Source organism: Lampris incognitus, chromosome 8, assembly GCF_029633865.1.
Source record: "Lampris incognitus isolate fLamInc1 chromosome 8, fLamInc1.hap2, whole genome shotgun sequence".
In the NCBI taxonomy this organism is placed as follows: domain Eukaryota; kingdom Metazoa; phylum Chordata; class Actinopteri; order Lampriformes; family Lampridae; genus Lampris; species Lampris incognitus.
The window spans coordinates 32222898-32242172 of record NC_079218.1 but is presented as its reverse complement, the minus strand read 5'-3'; the positions used below and the strand labels follow the sequence as shown (position 1 = coordinate 32242172).

Sequence of the window (19275 nt, the reverse complement as noted above, 5' to 3'; positions counted from 1 at the left end):
TTCCTCTGGAGGTTTACCGGGCATAGCCAACTGGGCACACGGGGCATAACCCTATTTAGCTTGCTGCCACCGCGACCTGACCCCAGAGAAGTGGCTGAAGATAAATGAATGAATGAATGGATTAATAACTAACAACAGCCACTTAATTTTTACACTTGGCTATACATTATGATGTGATCCAGTAAAAATGTTAACCGTTTGTAAAATATTTTAATTGTTCCAATGAGAGAGAGCTTGACATTGCTTTAGCTGGCAACCAAATTCCAAGGTTTATATTTTCTGTTTGATAGATATTTATTTCAGCTTGTCACTAACGAAGAGTGTACAAATATGTTCATTTATTTTTTTTAAACTGAATTAAGTTGCCTGGCAAAACTGAAAGTCCACTTGGATTGAGTGGCAAATTGCCTATATAGGGTTTAGTGCCACACCTTCTTGGAACCAAAAGGTTACAGATTTCACAGCTTTGCCCCCTGTCTAAGTGTCCTAGAGCACGATGCTTACCCCTCTCCCCCAATACACACACCAACCCCCCTCGACCTAGTCACTCATTGTAAGATGAGTATTACAGATAAGGTGCGTGAACTTTTAAATTGGCCTTGTAACAACCAAGGTTTTCCGTTGCCCTTAGCTTGAAGCCGTCAGAAGACTCCCACAGGAACTCTGGTCCTCAGAGACATAAGCCATACAACAATGCACAGAGGCCTCCGATGCCTCGAACCCCCAAACATCGCCTCAGCGCTGACGCAAATCTGCAGATACCAGACGTCCTCAATTCTGCAAACAAGAGGGACCTGCTCCGGCGGGTTGGTCCAGATCATTTAACTTTTGTATTGAAGCAAACCAAGTATATCAGTTACCTTTTATGTGTCATGATTTCTGACGTAATCTTTTAAAATTGGTCTCTCTTTTTACCCCTTCCTTGCTAATCCTTCGTACTCTCTCTCCTCATTCTTCTTTTTCCTCGCTGTCTTCAGGCCAATAAGCGACTGGAGAGTGGGGAGCTCTCTCAGGAGGACTTTTTGGGCGTAGCACACCAAATCAATCAGCTCTTCCAGTACCAGGAGGAGAAGCAGCAGCGCTCTGACTCATGGGAGACCCCCAGTGAGGAGGAAAGTGGCAGCCAACAGCAGTTTCCTGCCAAGAAGACACCCCTTCTGGCCACCCCTCCATCCCCACAGAACCGCAGTCATGATGGGATGGCTGAAGCAGAGCTCTTGTACTACGAACACAAGTCCAAGCTAAAGAGGACTCGGGTTACTCACCGGTCCAGCGGGGCAGAGTGGGAGGGGGAGGATGCCAAAGAAGAAGGGGATCTGGCAGGACAAGGTGGGAAGTTGGGCAGCGCGCAAGGAGCCAAGCACCCCTCACCCCACAAGTATACCCGACCACCAAGGGAGAGGCAAGGTAAGCGAATAGAGGACAAACTGATGCCAGCCACAGTGGCACATAGATCTCGGAGTTCACCCAGCACTGTAACTGTTTCACTAGCAGGTAGATTAGAGAATCAAAATATATCATTAGAACTCTCTTCAATGTGGAAAAAAACATGCAAGCTGCCAGATATGTTGGTGTAATTTGATGGTAATTTCTCCACTTGCCACTTGGGGTTGATTTCTTTCTTCAAACATAGTAAATAGCATTAGTAAGTGTCTGTGGCTGGTGGGCAGTAAACATTTCCCATTGAGTCACACAAAGTGGTACTGGTGGACAAAACCTAAGAGTATGGGGGGAAAAAATGATTCTGTGCAAAATGACAACATTAAGCCTTGACAATTTAAAAATCACAACATATACCCTAAATTGTCAAGGTTGAACCTCAGTTGGCAGATGCTGTAAAGAGGGTTGCGGTAATTGCTTCTATATCTGACTCTTGAAATTGAAATTTATGAATGGTAATATTTGAAAAAAAAAAACAAAAAAACAACATGTATCAAATCGCCACCAAAACATAATATGAAATTGGGAGGTACCTGACAATTCCCAGTAAAAGCTTGTTTCCACTTCCAGGGGAGAGGCATAGCAAGGAGCGTGAGGAACAGTCAGCCCAGCAGCCTCAGACTCCCATGATTGAGGAGTATAACCATGGCAAGGAGTTCCCCACGCTCAAGTCTTTACCGGGTCTCCGCTTCAGGAGAAGAGCTGATCCCAGAGAGTCCAGTAAGTCGGCAAGGTTTTTTTTTTAAAAATTTTAGAACTACTGCTGCTACTTAAATTACCATTAGTAATACTGCTGCTGCTACATGTTTACAATGTGCTTTGATCATAAAATAAAAGCCAACAGTGTACTCTACATTTAAATAAGAGAACAAGAGAGCTTCAAATAAAGCGGCCTAAGAAAGGGGGAGTGGGTAAAATTAAGGGTGAAAATTTTCAAAATGTAATGATTCTGCTATCCTAAAGTTCCCATACAGATATTTTCAGATACCAAAATAAAACAGAAAAATGATCTAAACAAAAAGAAATTAGTGTAGGGATATATCATTAAAGCAACACTAGAACGCTAAAAAAGTTTTAAGGATTACAGGAATTCTCTGGATGTGTATTAAATGCCAACACTATTCAAACTCATCCTCATTACATTCAAATATCACAGTACAAAGACAGGAGGAAAAAAGATAATAGTGTCATTTCAATTATTCTCTTAAATCATTTAGGTGAGAGAGAGTGGAACTCTCCGCTGACGGAGCGACAGCGCTATGATGAGCGAGAAGAGCAGAAGAGTAGTTATGATGCTCCTAGGCGGTACAGCTCTCACCCTGACTCGCGGCACAATGATCCTCGCAGGCAGGAGCGCCAGCCTCCATCGGCCACGGTAATTCACAGGAACTGCTCCAGCCCAGTGGGTCTGGATGCTCCAGTCCGCTGTTCCCCAGGAGGGGGATATGAGCGTGAACGTCTCTCCCCACTGCACCAGGTAGACGCAGCGGAAATGAGCCCTGTACCGCGGTTCGAGAGCCCTAACAGCGAGCACTCTGACGACGGGCCTCTGGACATCCCGCCTCCTTCTCACCCTCCTGCTCTGGCCAGGTCGATCCTAAAAGCCCCGGCAAGAGGCCCACTCTCGTCTGTACGACACCACAGTGACTCCCCAGCCCACACGCCACCTCACGAAGGAGGCCATCCTCCCTCAAGGTACGATGGACCCGGTCACATAGGCCCATCCCGACCCCATCCCGGGCAATTTGAGAACAGCGGTCCATCTGGGCGATATGAAGACACGTCTCGATATGATGGGCCCCATCACCAGGGACCAGGCAGGTTTGATGGTTCTGGACCAACCCTACACAATATTCCAGAGCGGTTTGATGGGCCCAGTCGCTATGATGGCCCACCTGTGTCTCATGGTCCAATCAGAAGTGGGGATGGTATGGGGAGGTTTGAAGGCGCACCCCATTCTCAGGGCACAGGGATGTTTGAAGGCCCCATTGGTCAGCAACCATCAGTGAGGTTTGATGGAAAGGGGTCTGGCCCTGTGCACTTTGAGGGCCCGCTGCAGTGCTTTGATGAACCTCGAAGGTTTGACAACAACATGGTACCTGGACCTGGCCCCATGGGTTTCCAGCAGCAGGGTCCAATACGCTTTGATGGTCCTCTGAACCAAATGGGTCCGGCACGTTTTGAAGGTCCTGTTCCTATGAGGTTTGATGGGCCAGGCCATCCTGGTCCAAGGTATGATGTGCCCAACATAGCTCCACGCTTTGACTGCCCCCAGGGACAGCAGGTCCCCCCAAGGTTTGGTCCAACACATAACATCCAGCCTCCCATGCGGCCTTTAGGCCCAACTGTCTACGATAATTCTGGCCCACCCCAGCAGAACTTCACAATGGCCAACCAGGGATTCTCTGAACCAATGAACTCGCAGTATTCTGGAGGCCAACTCCCTTTCCATGCACAGCAGAACCTGCCACGGGGAGGAGGCAACTTCCCCATGCAGCCAGGGCCTTCCTTTAACCAGCCAGCCGGCCCGCCCTTCTATAACCCTGCAGCTCCCCCTGCTGGAAACATGCAACAGCCGGTAAGTCTTCCATTCATTCAGTCAACTGAAATAAGGCAGGCATACATATTGAGCACTTGTGATATTGTCACATTTGATATCGCACATTTTCTGCTATTTGCTAATTAGGGATTGTCTGAACCAATGAACTCGCAGTATTCTGGAGGCCAACTCCCTTTCCATGCACAGCAGAACCTGCCACGGGGAGGAGGCAACTTCCCCATGCAGCCAGGGCCTTCCTTTAACCAGCCAGCCGGCCCGCCCTTCTATAACCCTGCAGCTAGCACACTGATTTTATTAGTCATTTCTGTTTCTAAGGCTGGCATTCCTTGTGTGTGTGTGTTTCGGGGGGGGGGGCATTGACACTTGGGCTATTGAACAAAATGTATTCTCATATACTGTCACAGCACAGATATAAGATAGCAGTAGGTACTGAGCCAATATAGTGCAGGTAGGCTAACGTTTGGGTTCAGAGGGCATACACTGATAGCTCAATCCGCTGAATGTTGTTCAGTGAAAAGTAGTGCAGTGCAGGCTGTTGAGTTGTGGCTGTTTGATAATCCTGCTTGGCAATGATTTTCCACAGTGATGGGATCAGAGGGGAGTAATGTGGGGATCAGACAACACGATTTCAGCCCGATTTTGACGTGATTTTGTTGTCACCAACAAATTTCCAGTGTCGGACCCTATTACAGAGTTAGGGTTGATGTTTTTTTTCCACTTGCCCGATCGGGCAGGTGGGTCAGAAATCAACTTGCCCAAAGTCAATTTTTACTTGCCCCTACACCATTTATTTTTTATTTATTTATTAAGTTATCAAATGACAACAAAAGACTATAGTTAATTGTCATGTTTAACACTAGAATGACCGGGATTTCACTTTTATCTAAAATGACCATGGGCGGTCAAAATGACCGCTGGTTTTCAAACTCTATATTCTGTAAAGATAAATACCCAATTGAAATATTATTGCATTGCTGCATATGTTAGTATTTCTGTTAGGAAACGACTGACACCAAAATTAACATTTTAACAACTATAATACTGTTTTAACACTGGTGGTGACAGAGTTGAAGATGCTAAGATTTTCATTGGGAGTGATGAAGAAGGACAGGATTAGGAATGAGTATATTAGAGGGACAGTTCAGGTTGGACAGTTTGGAGACAAAGCAAGAGAGGCAAGATTGAGATGGCTTGGACATGTGTGGAGGAGAGATGCTGGGTATATTGGGGGAAGGATGCTGAATATGGAGCTGCCAGGGAAGAGGAAAAGATGAAGGCCAAAGAGGGAGGTTTATGGATGTGGCGACTGGCGAGAGAGAACATGCAGGCGGCTGGTGTGACAGAGGAAGATGCATAGGACAGGAAGAGATGGAAACAGATGATCCACTGTGGCGACCCCTAATGGGAGCAGCTGAAAGTGATAGCAGTAGATATAGATAATACTATTTTTAAACAAAACTCTTCAGAGACACATGGTCGAACTTGAATAACAAAATTGAAAAAGTGAAAATATTACCTGGAAAAAAACAAGAAAGAAAGAAGGAAAACACATATTCCTAAAACAACCATGGCCGGTTTTTGAACATCGTACTGGTTTTTGAACTCTATTCTGTCAAGATAAATACCCACTACTACTACTGCTACTACTACTACTACTTTGGCTGCTCCTGTTAGGGGTCGCCACAGCGGATCGTCCGTTTCCATTTCTTACATTTCAAGATAAATACCCAATTGAGATATTAATGCATTGCATAGTATGTTAGTATGTCTGTTAGGAAACGATTGACACCAAAATTAACATTTTAACATTTATACTAATATTTTTAATCAATTTAAACTTCAGAGAGACATGGTTGAACTTGAATAGCAAAATTGAAAAAGTGAAAATACTACCTGGAAAAAGAAAAAGGAAAACACATTTTTAAAACGATCATGGGCAGTAAAAATGACTGCCGGTTTTTAAACTCTATATTCTGTCAAGATAAATACCCAATTGAGATATTAATGCATTACATATGTTAGTATGTCTGTTGAGAAACAACTGACACCAAAATGAACATTTTAACAACTTTTAATATTTTTTTTTCAAACAATTTAAAATCACCGCTGTCCAACGCCTGCAAATACTGCAACGTGTTGGTGATAGTCATGGTGCGTCTGAAACAGCGGCTGTACCCAGCCATGTTGGTAATAATCAGAAATCAAGTTTAGACTATTACTCTGCACTGGAGAATGCTAGTGTGTTTCTAGGACAGAGAAATGAGCTTCGGGAAGGAAATGATGCAACCAACACACCTCATAAATAGTGACATGATGTGCATGATGACGCACAAATTACGCGTAGTCATTTTAGGTAGATCTTATGATAACTTTTTTTTTGCAATTGATCTAAAACTCATTTTAATGCAAATATATGCCATTCTGGAGCATTCAGGGAGCGGCAGGTCCGTATCCTTTTTTCTTTCACAACGTTATTAAACTGTAAATCCAAAACTGTCAAAATGATGGCCTTGGTCGTTCTAGTGTTAATCTTTATTAAAGTAAATGAACCATAACAAGGACACTGTGTCATAGATGCGTAACAACAAACATTCTTGCATATCAAAAATGGTAAGACCCATCCTCCCGCCCATCCGACAGATGTACTCTTAGGTCACCCCGTTGGTTCAGGGATGATCGTTCCCTCTTCACATAGACGGCCTCTTTGACTCCCCGTTCAAACCAGTGTTCCTCCCCATCAAGGATGCGCACATCTTCATCCCTGAAAGAGTGGCCACTGGCCTGCCGATGGGTGCAGACTGCGGAGTCCCGGCCCAACATGCCAGCTCTCCTGTGCCGTGCCATTCTCCTGGCCAGTATCCGTTTAGCTTGCCCAATGTTCTTTCACAATCTTACAATGCTGTGATTGCAAACATTCCCAAATCCTCTGGCCATTGAAACTCTAGTTATTGGTCACGCCCATATTTGCATATGAAACTGATCGTTGGTTTCAGTCGTCATGTTTCAGTTGTCATGTGTTGTTTATAAGGGTGGGGATTACTGCAGTCAGTTTAGACTGAGGAGGTCACTTATGCCCCTTTTCCACTACATTGTACCGGCTGGACTCAATTCGGTAATTCGGTACCGGCTGGACTCAATTTGGTACTCGCTCCAGTTTTTTTTGGAACCTTATGACAAAGGTGGTACCAGAAAAGTGGTAACAATTACCAAAATGCTGGTACTTTCCAGTAATGGAAAACGAAATTGTTGAGGCGAGAGGAGCCGGTACCATGTAGTGGAAAGGGGGGCATTAGATGAGTGATGAAACGTATCTTGTCAATAAACGTTGTATCCAGATGAACTGATTCAATTTTATTTTATTTTCTTACTTGGATTATTCAGCACGCATAAAGACATTAAGACATTTAGGTTAATGTGTGTCTGCATATGAGAAATGGCTACACAGAATAGAATTTACAAAAAAATACTTAATTTGAACTCAAAAAGAAATATTTCTGAAAAATAACTACATAGAAGTCACTACAGAAATGTTCATTTGCTCCTGACTTTTTACTGGGAACCCCTAGCCTCGCACCCTTTGACTCCCATGCAAAAGCACCTAATTTTAATTGCATTAAAGAGCAAGGAGGGGGCACTCAGATTTCTTTCTGTCTGGCTAACCAATACATTTTAACAGATGTAAATGCACTGTGCATAAAGTCACATTAGAATACAAGCTACACACAAGTCACATAAAATACCAAGTCTAAATGGGATCTTTGTTCGTAACCGTGTTGTGTTTCTAGCCTTTCTAACCTCACCTCTTTGATTTTTTTTTTCTTTGCATATTTTCCAGGTCAACATGATGCCTAACCTTGCGCAGCCCTTCCTGCCACAGAACCCAGTGCCTTACAATCAACCAGGTCAGTGCTTGCCTTTTCTTTCGCTCTCATTCTCTTATGCTTTCTCTCACTTACTTCACTCCCTCACTCCCTCCCTCACTCACTCACTCACACACACACACACACATACACACAATACGTATAGCATGTCCATCTGAAAAAGCTGGTTACCCCAGTACTAACTCTCAACCATGTCTTATGGCTATGAAGGTCTTAATGCTCTGAAAAACATGTATTACAAAGTGAAACATGTATTTAAGAATGATAGAACAGGTAAGCACAAAGGGATGGTACAGTTTTCTGAACATCTTTTTGTTGAATTTAATGCTTTTTTAGCTGAGATTGCATATTTTTAGCGGTTGTGATTGCACATCCGTGCTTGCAATTTGGGGGGGGGGGTATGTTCAATGACCAGCCAAACTTTAGACATTCTATTTAGAGACATCTGGCGTTTTTGTGATGCTGGGTGGTAATGATACACATATCCCAAGTTCAACATATTTGTTCCAAACTTAGTGAAAAATGTAATGTTAAACATGGAGATATTACAGTAAATCTCATTGATCTATTGTTTGTGGAATTGATTGTGTGTATGTGTTAGTCAGTCAGTCTGTCTTTTCATTTGTAGGGGTTGTAGTAAGGCTTCCACTGATAGTTGATACTGAATAATATGACCTTCCATGAGTAACAGCTGTCATTAATCTCCAAGTAAAAGTAATGGAAAATGTCCTTGTAAAATCAATGGAAATGTATTCCAGAACAAGAGTCTGAACCCTGAAATTTCAGTTAATATTAACAACTGTTGTAAAAGATCAAAGATGTGGTTAAATTGCTTAATCAGAGGTTTCCTGTCAATTTATAGCCATAAGGGGTGTGACGCTACACCGATTCAAACAAATGCATAATGCTCAATATTTAAGATATGGCTATATTAATTCAGACAGCTGGTGTTGGGCAAAAGTAGGGAGGGAATTACAAAAAAGTTCATGTGGGCTTCAGTGTACCAGTAATATCTGATATGATACATGAATCTTTGATTTTTCTTAGCAGCTAATAATTGCTATTGCTGCCACTTTGATGTTGTTTTTCTTGTTTTTTCCCTCTGTACGCTAAAGTCATTTCTTAAGATTATTATTTTCAATGTAAATGTACTCCCCATGTACTGTCCCATTGAAATGGATACTTTTACTAAGTGGTGTATGGTTTGTGTTCCCCCTGTAGCGCCCCAGTTCAACCCTCCAGAGAGCCACTTTGGCCAGGTGGATGTAAATGACCTGCTGTCCAAGCTCATTTCCACTGGTATAATTCCTGGCTCCAAACCCTCCCAGCCAGAACCCACCACCTCAGTGGACACAGGTGAACCATTCTCCCGTACGGCTTTCAGCCTGAATATGACAACGCTGTCATTTACTGTCTGTTTTGTGGAAGTTGGTTTTCATTGCCTGCGTGTCCTACATACACGTCACAGAATGTTGAATCAGTTCATCTGGACACAATGTTTATTGAAAGAAACGTCTCATCACTCATTAACTTTTTCAGTCTCAACTGACTGCAGGTATTCCCACCGTTAAAAATAGCACAGTGGCATAACAACCAAAAACTAATAGTTTCAAATAGAAATTGACGTGACCATTAATTAGAGTTACAATGGCCATGTGTACTATTCACAGATGATTGGTGAATAGTTGCAATCACAGCATTGTAAGATTGCAAAAGATGTACTCTTACCTCCCCCTCAGTTCAGAGATGGTTGTTCCCTGTTAACATAGATGGCCTCTTTGACTCCTGATTCAAACCAGCGTTTCTCCCTATCAAGGATGCACACATTCTCATCCTTGAAAGAGTGGCGACTGGCCTGTAGATGGGTGTAGACTGTGGAGTCCTGGCCTGATGCGTTAGCTCTTCTGTGTTGGGCCATCCTCTTGCCCAGCGTCTGTTTGGTTTTGCCAATATACAAGTCACGGCAATCCTCCTGGCACGTAACAGCAGACAATATATTGGTCTGTTTATGCCGGGGGACCCCATCCTTAGGGTGAACCAATTTATGTTGCAGCATGTTTTGGTGTTTGGAAAATACACATCTCAACTGTTTCTACACTCTCGCCACATACAGAATCACCACTGGTTTATGCTTAGGCAGCTGTTGTCCTTCTCCTCTCTTTGATCAGCTGGTGCACTGTTGGGGTGTCTTTCTGGCTTTGACAAATGCCCAGTTAGGATAACCACACTTAACCAGGGCCTGTTTAATGTGGGATTTCTCCCCTTCCCCGGCCGCTGGATCAGTGGGGACGTTGTCAGCTTGGTGGTACAGCGTCCTGATGACTCCTAGTTTGTGCTCCAGTGGATGATGCAACTCAAACCTTACGTACTGATCTGTATGTGTTTGTTTACGATAAACATCAACAATCAAATGTCCCCACCACCAAACTGCAGTTTCATAGTCTAAGAAGGCTAATCTGTAATTTTTCACATCCTCCCTGGCGAACTTGATGTGGTTGTGGTTAATGTGATCAGTGAAATGTGGTACATCCTGAGATTTAATTTTAACCCAGGTGTCGTCCACAAATCTGAACCAATGGCTAGGTGGTGTCCCTGAATAGGACATCAGAGCCCCCTTTTCCCACTTCCTCCATATATACAAGTTGGCCATTAAAGGTGAAACTGGGGAACCCATAGCACACATAGCTTCCCCTGGGTATAATCTGTGGTACAAAAATCTGTTAATAGCATTGTCCTATTCTAACAGGTTCAGACAGTCTATCACCCTTTTCTTGTAACCACTACCTGGATCTCGTTTCAGGGGCTCATAAGTATGCATGTTGCTAAGTAACGCCATAACTTTCTGATGATTGTCTCTCTGGTTTAATAAAACGGTGCATCTGCCTTTGTCTGCCGGAAGGATGTTGATGTTCTTGTCCTTACTGTGAGTCTTGAGTGCATTCCTCTAGTCTTTGCTGGTGTTGGACGGCAGCGGCCTCGCATTGTTGAGGCAAACTGAAACTGGTCCGCAGTTCATCCGCTGCTGGGTCCATGATATTGTTGTTACGGATTACTGATTCCATAGCTGTGATCAGTTCCACTAGCAGGATTTGCCTCAGTGTGACAACAAAATTCAGCCCCTGAGCAAGGACGTCTTCTTTAGTGGCATCTCTTAAACATATTTATTTTGGTCATGGAAATAAGCTAAAAATTATCGAGAAGACATGGAAAAGTCATTGAAAACTGTTGGTGAAAAAGTGTATAAACTTTGAAAATATTGCAAACCCATTTCTTTCTTTTTTTTCTCTCTTTTTAATCACACCAATGTATACCCCAAAGGCCCCAGACTAGAGGACTGGATTGGGATCCCGCGGGACCCAATGCAAATCTCGCGGGAGCGGGCAGTTTTAACTTTGCTGCAGGCGGGAGCAGGTGGTCAAAAAATAAACTGCGGGTCCTGTGATTAAGCTAGCACTAGCAAGAAAGATGGAGATAACAAATGAAAATAAACTCATAAAGTTAGGCATTACAATACAAGAACAAAGCAAGGAAGTCTGATATTTGGAAAAATTTCTCAGTTGTGACAGACAAAGATGGAAAAGAGCTGGACTTTGTTAGCTGCGACAAATGTGCAAAACTTGATGTACAACTGACACAAGTCTGGCACCTCTGGGTTAAGGCAACATACCTACTTCGTTCTCCCCGGACAGAGCAAGCTGTCTTTCGAAGATAAAGCACTTCTCCCTGCACATATTAAACAAAATATAATCGAGAAATGTGTTGCACTTTGCTGTAGAGACATTTGGCCGTACGACTTCGTTGCCGGGAAAGGCTTTGTTGACAAAGTTCAAGACGTTGTGAATGTAGCCGCTAAATATGGCAAATTTGATGTAAAAGATGTTTTGCCTCACCCAACCACTGTATCCAGATGTGTGGAGCAGAGAGCTCAGGCACTGCAGGCGTCCGTGGCAACGGAGATAAAGCCCATCATCGAAACATATGGATGTGCCGTCACAACAGATATATGGACTGAGGATTACCAAAAAACGTCATTCATATCCAGCACCATCCATTACACAAACGATTTCAGTCTTGTTTCAAGGGTGTTGTTTGCGGTTCCCTTTGAAGGTGGTGTGCCAAAAACAGGAGAGAACATCAGGAATCTGCTGGTTAGGAAACTCCGTATGTTTGGAACAGACGCCTCACTGCTAGTAGGCCGTTTTGTGTTTGTCATTGACCATGGAGCCAACATAGTTGCTGCCCTTATTTATATTTCTTTATTTATTTCTTTATTTTTTTATCAGCTAAATAAAAAACTTTGTTGCAAAGCAGTCAATTCGTTTTTCAGTTACATTTGATGGTGCAATATGTTTGATAGATCAATGTGTCATGTATGAATGCAGAGGAGGAGAACAGAATAGAGGAGCGCTACTCCTGATCAGTGTGTTAGAAGACACAGGGAAATGTAAAAAAACCTCAGCAAAACAAACAAACAAACAACTACTACTACTACTACTTTTGGCTGCTCCCGTTAGCGGTCGCCACAGCGGATCATCCATTTCCATTTCTTCCTGTCTTCTGCATCTTCTTCTGTCACACTAGTCACCTGCATGTCTTCCCTCACCACATCCATAAACCTCCTCTTTGGCCTTCCTCTTTTCCTCTTCCCTGGCAGCTCCATATTCAGCATCCTTCTCCCAGTATACCCAGCATCCCTCCACACATGTCCAAGCCATCTCAATGTTGCCTGTCTTGCTTTGTCTCCAAACCGTCCAACTTGAGCGGTCCCTCTAATATAATCATTCCTAATCCTGTCCTTCTTCGTCACTCCCAGTGAAAATCTTAGCATCTTCAACTCTGCCAAACAAACAACATAGGTTCTAAAATAATAAGTCAAATAAGTACAGTTTAATTTTGCCCTAGAATAGGTGTACTTATTGCAGTGGAAGAGCTGTAATTATGCACCAGTATCAATGTAATTCTGCACTAGAACGTAATTTCGCTCCATTATTACCAACAGGTATGCATCCCTTTATTAATAGTACACAATAAAATAATGTGTTTTCCCTGCGGGACGGGAGAAGACACAAAATTAATGGAATTCTACTCTGCGGGCCTGAATGGTCAGAATGTTTGCGGGAGCGGGTGGGAATGGACAAGCACATTGCGAGTGCGGGCGGTAATGGTCAGAAATCTAGCGGGAGCAGGCGGTAATGGGTAGAAATCCAGTGGGAGCGGGACTAAAAAAACAGTCCCATGCAGGGCTCTACTCCAGACCACCTTTATAGTTTGGAAAACATGTTATTCACTGGAATGGGCCTTACATGCCAGCAGTGCCAGGCAGTAGTCAGCACTGATTAATAATAATAATAATGCATGTTATCGAATTTAAATAATTTCTTGGTTTTTTTTTCCCCTCAAAATTTATTTCGATTTCTTATTGAAATTAATTATATGATCTTGCCTTTGATCCAGAACCTTTAACTGTAGCTCCCCCGCCGTTGATGGTGGAGGAGGAGGAAGAGGAGGAGCAGGAAGTGGAGGAGGAAATCCCAGACCTCACATCCTTCATAATTGATGACATGAAACAGTGAGTATTGTGAGCTTTAAGTGCTCTGCTGAAGACTGTGCAATGCAGAAATGTGAGGTATGGGCGTCCAGGTAGCGAAGCAGTCTATTCCGTTGCCTACCAACACGGGGATCAGCAGTTCGAATCTCTGTGTTACCTCCAGCTTGGTCGGGTGCCCCTACAGACACAATTGGCCGTGTCTGCGGGTGGGAAGCCGGATGTGGGTATGTGTCCTGGTCGCTGCACTAGTGCCTCCTCTGGTCGGTTGGGGCGCCTGTTCGGGGGGGAGGGGGAACAGCGTGATCCTCCCACGTGCTACGTCCCCCTGGTGAAACTCCTCACTGCCAGGTGAAAAGAAGCAGCTGGTGACTCCACATGTATCGGAGGAGGCATGTGATGTGGTAGTCTGCAGCCCTTGCCCGATCAGCAGAGGGGGTGGAGCAGCGACCAGGACGGCTCGGAAGAGTAGGGTAATTGGCCAAGTACAATTGAGGAGAAAAAGGGGAAATCCAAAAAAAAAGAAAAGAAAAAAGAAATGTGAGGTATTGTTCTGTTGTTGAATCTCTACTCTGAGCGTTCAGCGGGGGAGTAGTGGGTGAAAAGAGTTTCGTCTCCTCCCAGCAGCAGAGACCAGTTCAATACTTTTGCAGGTTTGGACACATCTGTTGTCTGGGTGCCCTTGGGTCTGTGTAACGTTAATTAGTTTGTTATTTCAAGTTAATAATAGAAAATTAGAATGTTGGCTACAATATTTAAATCTCACTTGCTTGCACTTCAGATAAATGCAGAATAGGGATTTGGGGCTCTTTTTAATGTTCAAATTTTTGTTTTAGGGTTTGAAAAATAGAAAATTGCAATATTGGTATCTGTGATACGATTTTTTTTTTTACCTTTCTCAAAGTCCCGCCCCATTTAGTTACTGTTGCTATACCCTTCAAGCTTTTCAGAACCATCCGGGAAGTAGCCAGAAAACACCAAAACATGAAGGAAGAAATCAGCACATTCCCATAGAAAATAAGTGATGTATTTTGGAGTAATTCATCCTTAGTATCATCTCGTGCAAGGCAAAAGGGGTTACAGTATGTGGTGGAGGGATACATTCAGAATATTGTAATTAACACCAAAGGGGACATGACTGTAGTTGAGGGTAACGCTTACCAGTCGCAATCAAAGAATGACAAACCCCCATTAACTAATTCTCAAACACACCCAAAATAACATTGTGGACTAATCGTGCTCTTGAAATGCAGGGCAAGTTGAATGTTTCAGCCGTTATTGGGATCTTTTTCATAACCCATTGTCATCATTGTATGAAAATCTGCAGGGCCACACTTGCTCAAGGCTCCAAGATATTTTTCACGAATGATCAGTTCGACTTTTATCGAGGTTAGTCCAAGCAGTATTCCATAACAAAGTTATGTTAGTGGGCGTGGTATCGTTAAATTAGGTATTTCTGGCCACAGACATGGTCACGTTCGTTTGTCAGTAACACGTTAATTTGTTGATTATTGTAATAATCATTGTGTGGGTAAAAATAACAGTAATAATATGTTGGCTATATTAGCTATTGATAATAGCTAGATATCTAACTTGGTAGCAAGCTTACCTTGTAACAAAAGAAGGTATATTTGTTGATTTTGGATTGATTAAGCTGGCTATAGGGTTTGCCACACTGCTTAATCCATTGCCAACATCGCTCTTCTTGCGTTTAGGGTTTTGGAAAGGGAAAGAAAATTACACCCTCCTTCCCCCAACTTTTTGGATACCTAGTTTCTGATTTGCAGATCCCATAGGCACACCGTTTTGACATTTTGCTGTCTGTTGAAAGCTTGACGGGCCTCCCTCACAGAAACTGTTGCTAAAATAGGATCGGAAAAGACCTGTTCTGGGGAGGGACTTTGGGAAAGGTCAATTAGGCTTTTTTTCCTTTTTCCATAAGAAGCTGTGGGCTAAACCATTTGCATGGGGGGATCCAGAAAAGTCTGTGCTGTATTTTTCAGTTTCCTACTAAACCCATTCATCTGTTCTTGTCTTGAGTTACAGTGACTGTAATCTTGAGCATGTATAACAACCTGTTGTCTAGTTAGATTTCAAAGTCTGCCAAACACCTGCTTACATGAGACAGTAGTGGGAGGTAAAAGATGGAAATTTGATCGAGATTATGGTGGCATTGCTCTACAAAGTTTTCTTCGTGGATATACAATGCATCCGGAAAGTATTCACACCCCTTCACTTTCCCCACATTTTGTTATGTTACAGCCTTATTCCAAAATGGATTAAATTCCTTTTTTTCCCCTCATGAATCTACATACAATAAATACCTCATAATGACAAAGCGAAAAAAGGTTTTGTAGAAATTTTTGCAAATTTATAAAAAATAAAAAACTGAAATATTGCATGTACATAAGTATTCACACCCTTTACTCAGTACTTGGTTGAGGCACCCTTGGCAGCGATTACAGCCTCAAGTCTTCTTGGGTATGAAGCTACAAGCTTGGCACACCTATATTTGGGGTATTTCTCCCATTCTTCTCTGCAGATCCTCTCGAGCTCTGTAAGGTTAGATGGGGAGCGTCGCTACAAAGCTATTTTCAGGTCTTTCCAGAGATGTTCAATGGGGTTCAAGTCTGGGCTCTGGCTGGGTCACTCAAGGACATTCACAGACTTGTCCCGAAGCCACTCCTTCGTTGTCCTGGCTGTGTGCTTAGGATCGTTGTCATGTTGAAAGGTAAACCTTCGCCCCAGTCTGAGGTCCTGAGCGCTCTGGAGCAGGTTTTCATCAAGGATCTCTCTGTACTTTGCTCCATTCATCTTTCCCTCGATCCTGACTAGTCTCCCAGTTCCTGCTGCTGAAAAACATCCTCACAGCATGATGCTGCCACCACCATGCTTCACTGTAGGGATGGTATTAGCAAGGTGATGAGAGGTGCCTGGTTTTCTCCAGACGTGACGTTTGGCATTCAGGCCAAAGAGTTCAGTCTTGGTTTCATCAGACCAGAGAATCTTTTTTCTCATGGTCTGAGAGTCCTTTAGGTGCTTTCTGGCAAACTCCAAGCAGGCTGTCATGTGCCTTTTACTGAGCAGAGGCTTCCGTCTGGCCACTCTACCATAAAGGCCTGATTGGTGGAGTACTGCAGAGATGGTTGTCCTTCTGGAAGGTTCTCCCATCTCCACAGAGGAACGCTGGAGCTCTGTCAGAGTGACCATTGGGTTCTTGGTCACCTCCCTGACCAAGGCCCTTCTCCCCGGATTGCTCAGTTTGGCTGGGCGGCCAGCTCTAGGAAGAATCCTGGTGGATCCAAACTTCTTCCATTTATGAATGATGGAGACCACTGTGCTCTTTGGGACCATCAAAGCTGTAGAATTTTTTTTGTACCCTTCCCCAGATCTGTGCCTCGATACAATCCTGTCTCGGAGGTCCACAGACAATTCCTTTGACTTCATGGCTTGGTTTCTGCTCTGACATGCACTGTCAACAGTGGGACCTTATATAGACAGTTGTGTGCCTTTCCAAATCATGTCCAATCAATTGAATTTACTACGGGTGGACTCCAATCAAGATGTAGAAACATCTCAAGGATGATCAGTGGAAACAGGATGAACGTGAGCTCAATTTTGAGTGTCATAGCAAAGGGTGTGATTACTTATGTACATGCAATATTTCAGTTTTTTATTTTTAATAAATTTGCAAAAATTTCTACAAAACTTTTTTGACTTTGTCATTATGGGGTGTTGTGTGTAGATTGATGAGAAAAAAAAGGAATCTAATCCATTTTGGAATAAGGCTGTAACATAACAAAATGCTATACTTTTATGTTTTAGCCTTCATTGGTAATGTAATTAAGGGCTGCCCATTTATGAAGGTTCGCTTATATAGGTTTTGATTAATAAAGTGACATTTTGTCAGTAACCAATGTGCAAGGGACTCTAAATAAATGAGTCTACTCCCCCTTTTGCAGACGCTATGAGAGCGTGGTCACCAAGCTCTACACGGGAATCCAGTGCTACTCATGCGGAATGCGGTTCACCTCCTCTCAGACAGACATCTACGCTGACCACCTGGACTGGCACTATCGGCAGAACCGATCTGAGAAGGATGTCAGCAGGAAGATCACCCACCGCCGCTGGTACTATACTCTGACGGTGAGTGATCAGAATTGGAGGAGTGATTTTGCTTCTATATTTTCTCCTGGGCTTTTTCGGGGATCCGTTTGTATTGAAGTACCTGTTGTTTTTTGTTTTTTTTTAATCTAATTCAGTGAAGTCCAAAAGTATTTGGCCAGCAACTTCTTGTTTTTCTGGGTCTGTATTACAGCTCTTTGGGTTCAGAATGATACAATGACTATCAAGATAAAACTGCTAACCTTGGCGATAATTGAGGGTATTTTCATACATTTTGGGTGAATAGTTTAGAAATTGTAGCATACAAATATGTACATAGTCTCCTGATTTTTGGGTGGCATTAATATTTGGACAGATAAACATTATGCATATTACCCAGGAGCCCATTGCACCTGCATTTTGAGTAGAATTTAAGTGCTTTTACTGTTGGGGTTGTATCACCTGGTGCCATTAATCAATCTAACATGCACCTCTGCCTCTCCTTGCCCCCCCCCCAATCTTGTCTACTACTTTGTCTTCTGTTTGTCTGTGTCTATGTTTATGTCTGTCCATCCATCAGGACTGGATAGAGTTTGAGGAGATCGCTGACCTGGAGGAGCGAGCTAAGAGCCAGTTCTTTGAAAAGGTGAACGAGGAGCAAAAGAGCCAGGAGGTTGTCAAGGAGGAGTTCCAGAGTGTCAAAGCCACCACAGATGTCGTTGGAGAGGTGAGCCTTCAACAACACACCACGATGGGAGTGGAACCCCTAACCCTGGCAGTATTCCTACCGTGCGCCACCTATTGAGCGACATAGGGAATGGAACCTTTTTTTTTTTAAAACATCTTCCTTCTAACAAAAGCAATACATACAAAATAAAAGTACAATGATTCTTTTTTTTTTTTTACCTCCCATTCCCACCTCTCAATCCATCCATCCATCCATCTATCCATTATCCAAACTGCTTATCCTGCTCCTCCTGCCTTAAAAGTTTAAAAAGGGGAAGAAGAAAAAAAAAGGGTCACAACAGTGTGTGGTAGATTTACATGTCAGCCTCAGCATATATTATAACAGTCCTCAGGCGAAGGTAACCAAAATGATGATTTCAGTGCCTAGGTAGAGGTAATGGATATAAGGGGATAATACATTATGTGGCATGGTCTGGGGATAAACTTGTAAGCTTGTCAAAATACGTTATGAAGGGTTGCCAGATAGAGAAGAATTGACTGTAGACTCCCTAATTGTGTATTTAATTTTTTTTCAAGCTTAAGGTAAAGCGTCACATTGCTAAGCGAGGAGGGGGGTGTAGCAGATTTCCAGAGCAATAGGATTTTTTGACAGACCAGTAATGAGGGGGAAAAAATATCTTCCTGCTTTGCAGTGACAATTACACTTTCAGCAGGGACCCCAAAAATTGCTACAAGTGTACAAGGTTGAATTTTGATTCCTACAACCTCTGACATTGTCTTAAAGAAGGCTTGCTAGAATTGGCTAAACCTTGGGCACAGCCAAAACATATGTGCCAGATTGACTGGGGAAATATATCTATCACGTGTCTGTCTGAATGCTCTGCAATTTAAAAAAATTTTTTTTTTTGTGGCCAGTTTGGAATTAGCCATATGAAACATGTGTAAAACTAAATTGAATGACTCAAGTGTCGCACAGAAGGTTGAAGAATTTACATGTCACAGAGCAGTCTTCCACCAGTCATCCCGGAGCTCAACACCCAATTCCTCCTGCCAATCTA

The 19275-nt window shown here is 43.1% G+C and overlaps 1 protein-coding gene across 1 annotated transcript in view; it reads left to right on the top strand.

Moving 5' to 3' along the window:
• Nucleotides 1-19275, top strand: part of pcf11 (PCF11 cleavage and polyadenylation factor subunit) — a 35792-nt gene that overhangs the window by 9181 nt on the left and 7336 nt on the right. The window contains exons 6-14 of the mRNA XM_056284731.1: nucleotides 632-806; nucleotides 978-1407; nucleotides 2011-2160; nucleotides 2658-4018; nucleotides 7836-7902; nucleotides 9103-9237; nucleotides 13336-13450; nucleotides 17389-17572; nucleotides 18111-18257. Of these exons, the coding sequence (XP_056140706.1) occupies nucleotides 632-806; nucleotides 978-1407; nucleotides 2011-2160; nucleotides 2658-4018; nucleotides 7836-7902; nucleotides 9103-9237; nucleotides 13336-13450; nucleotides 17389-17572; nucleotides 18111-18257 (2764 nt within the window). The remainder of the gene's footprint in view (nucleotides 1-631; nucleotides 807-977; nucleotides 1408-2010; nucleotides 2161-2657; nucleotides 4019-7835; nucleotides 7903-9102; nucleotides 9238-13335; nucleotides 13451-17388; nucleotides 17573-18110; nucleotides 18258-19275) is intronic.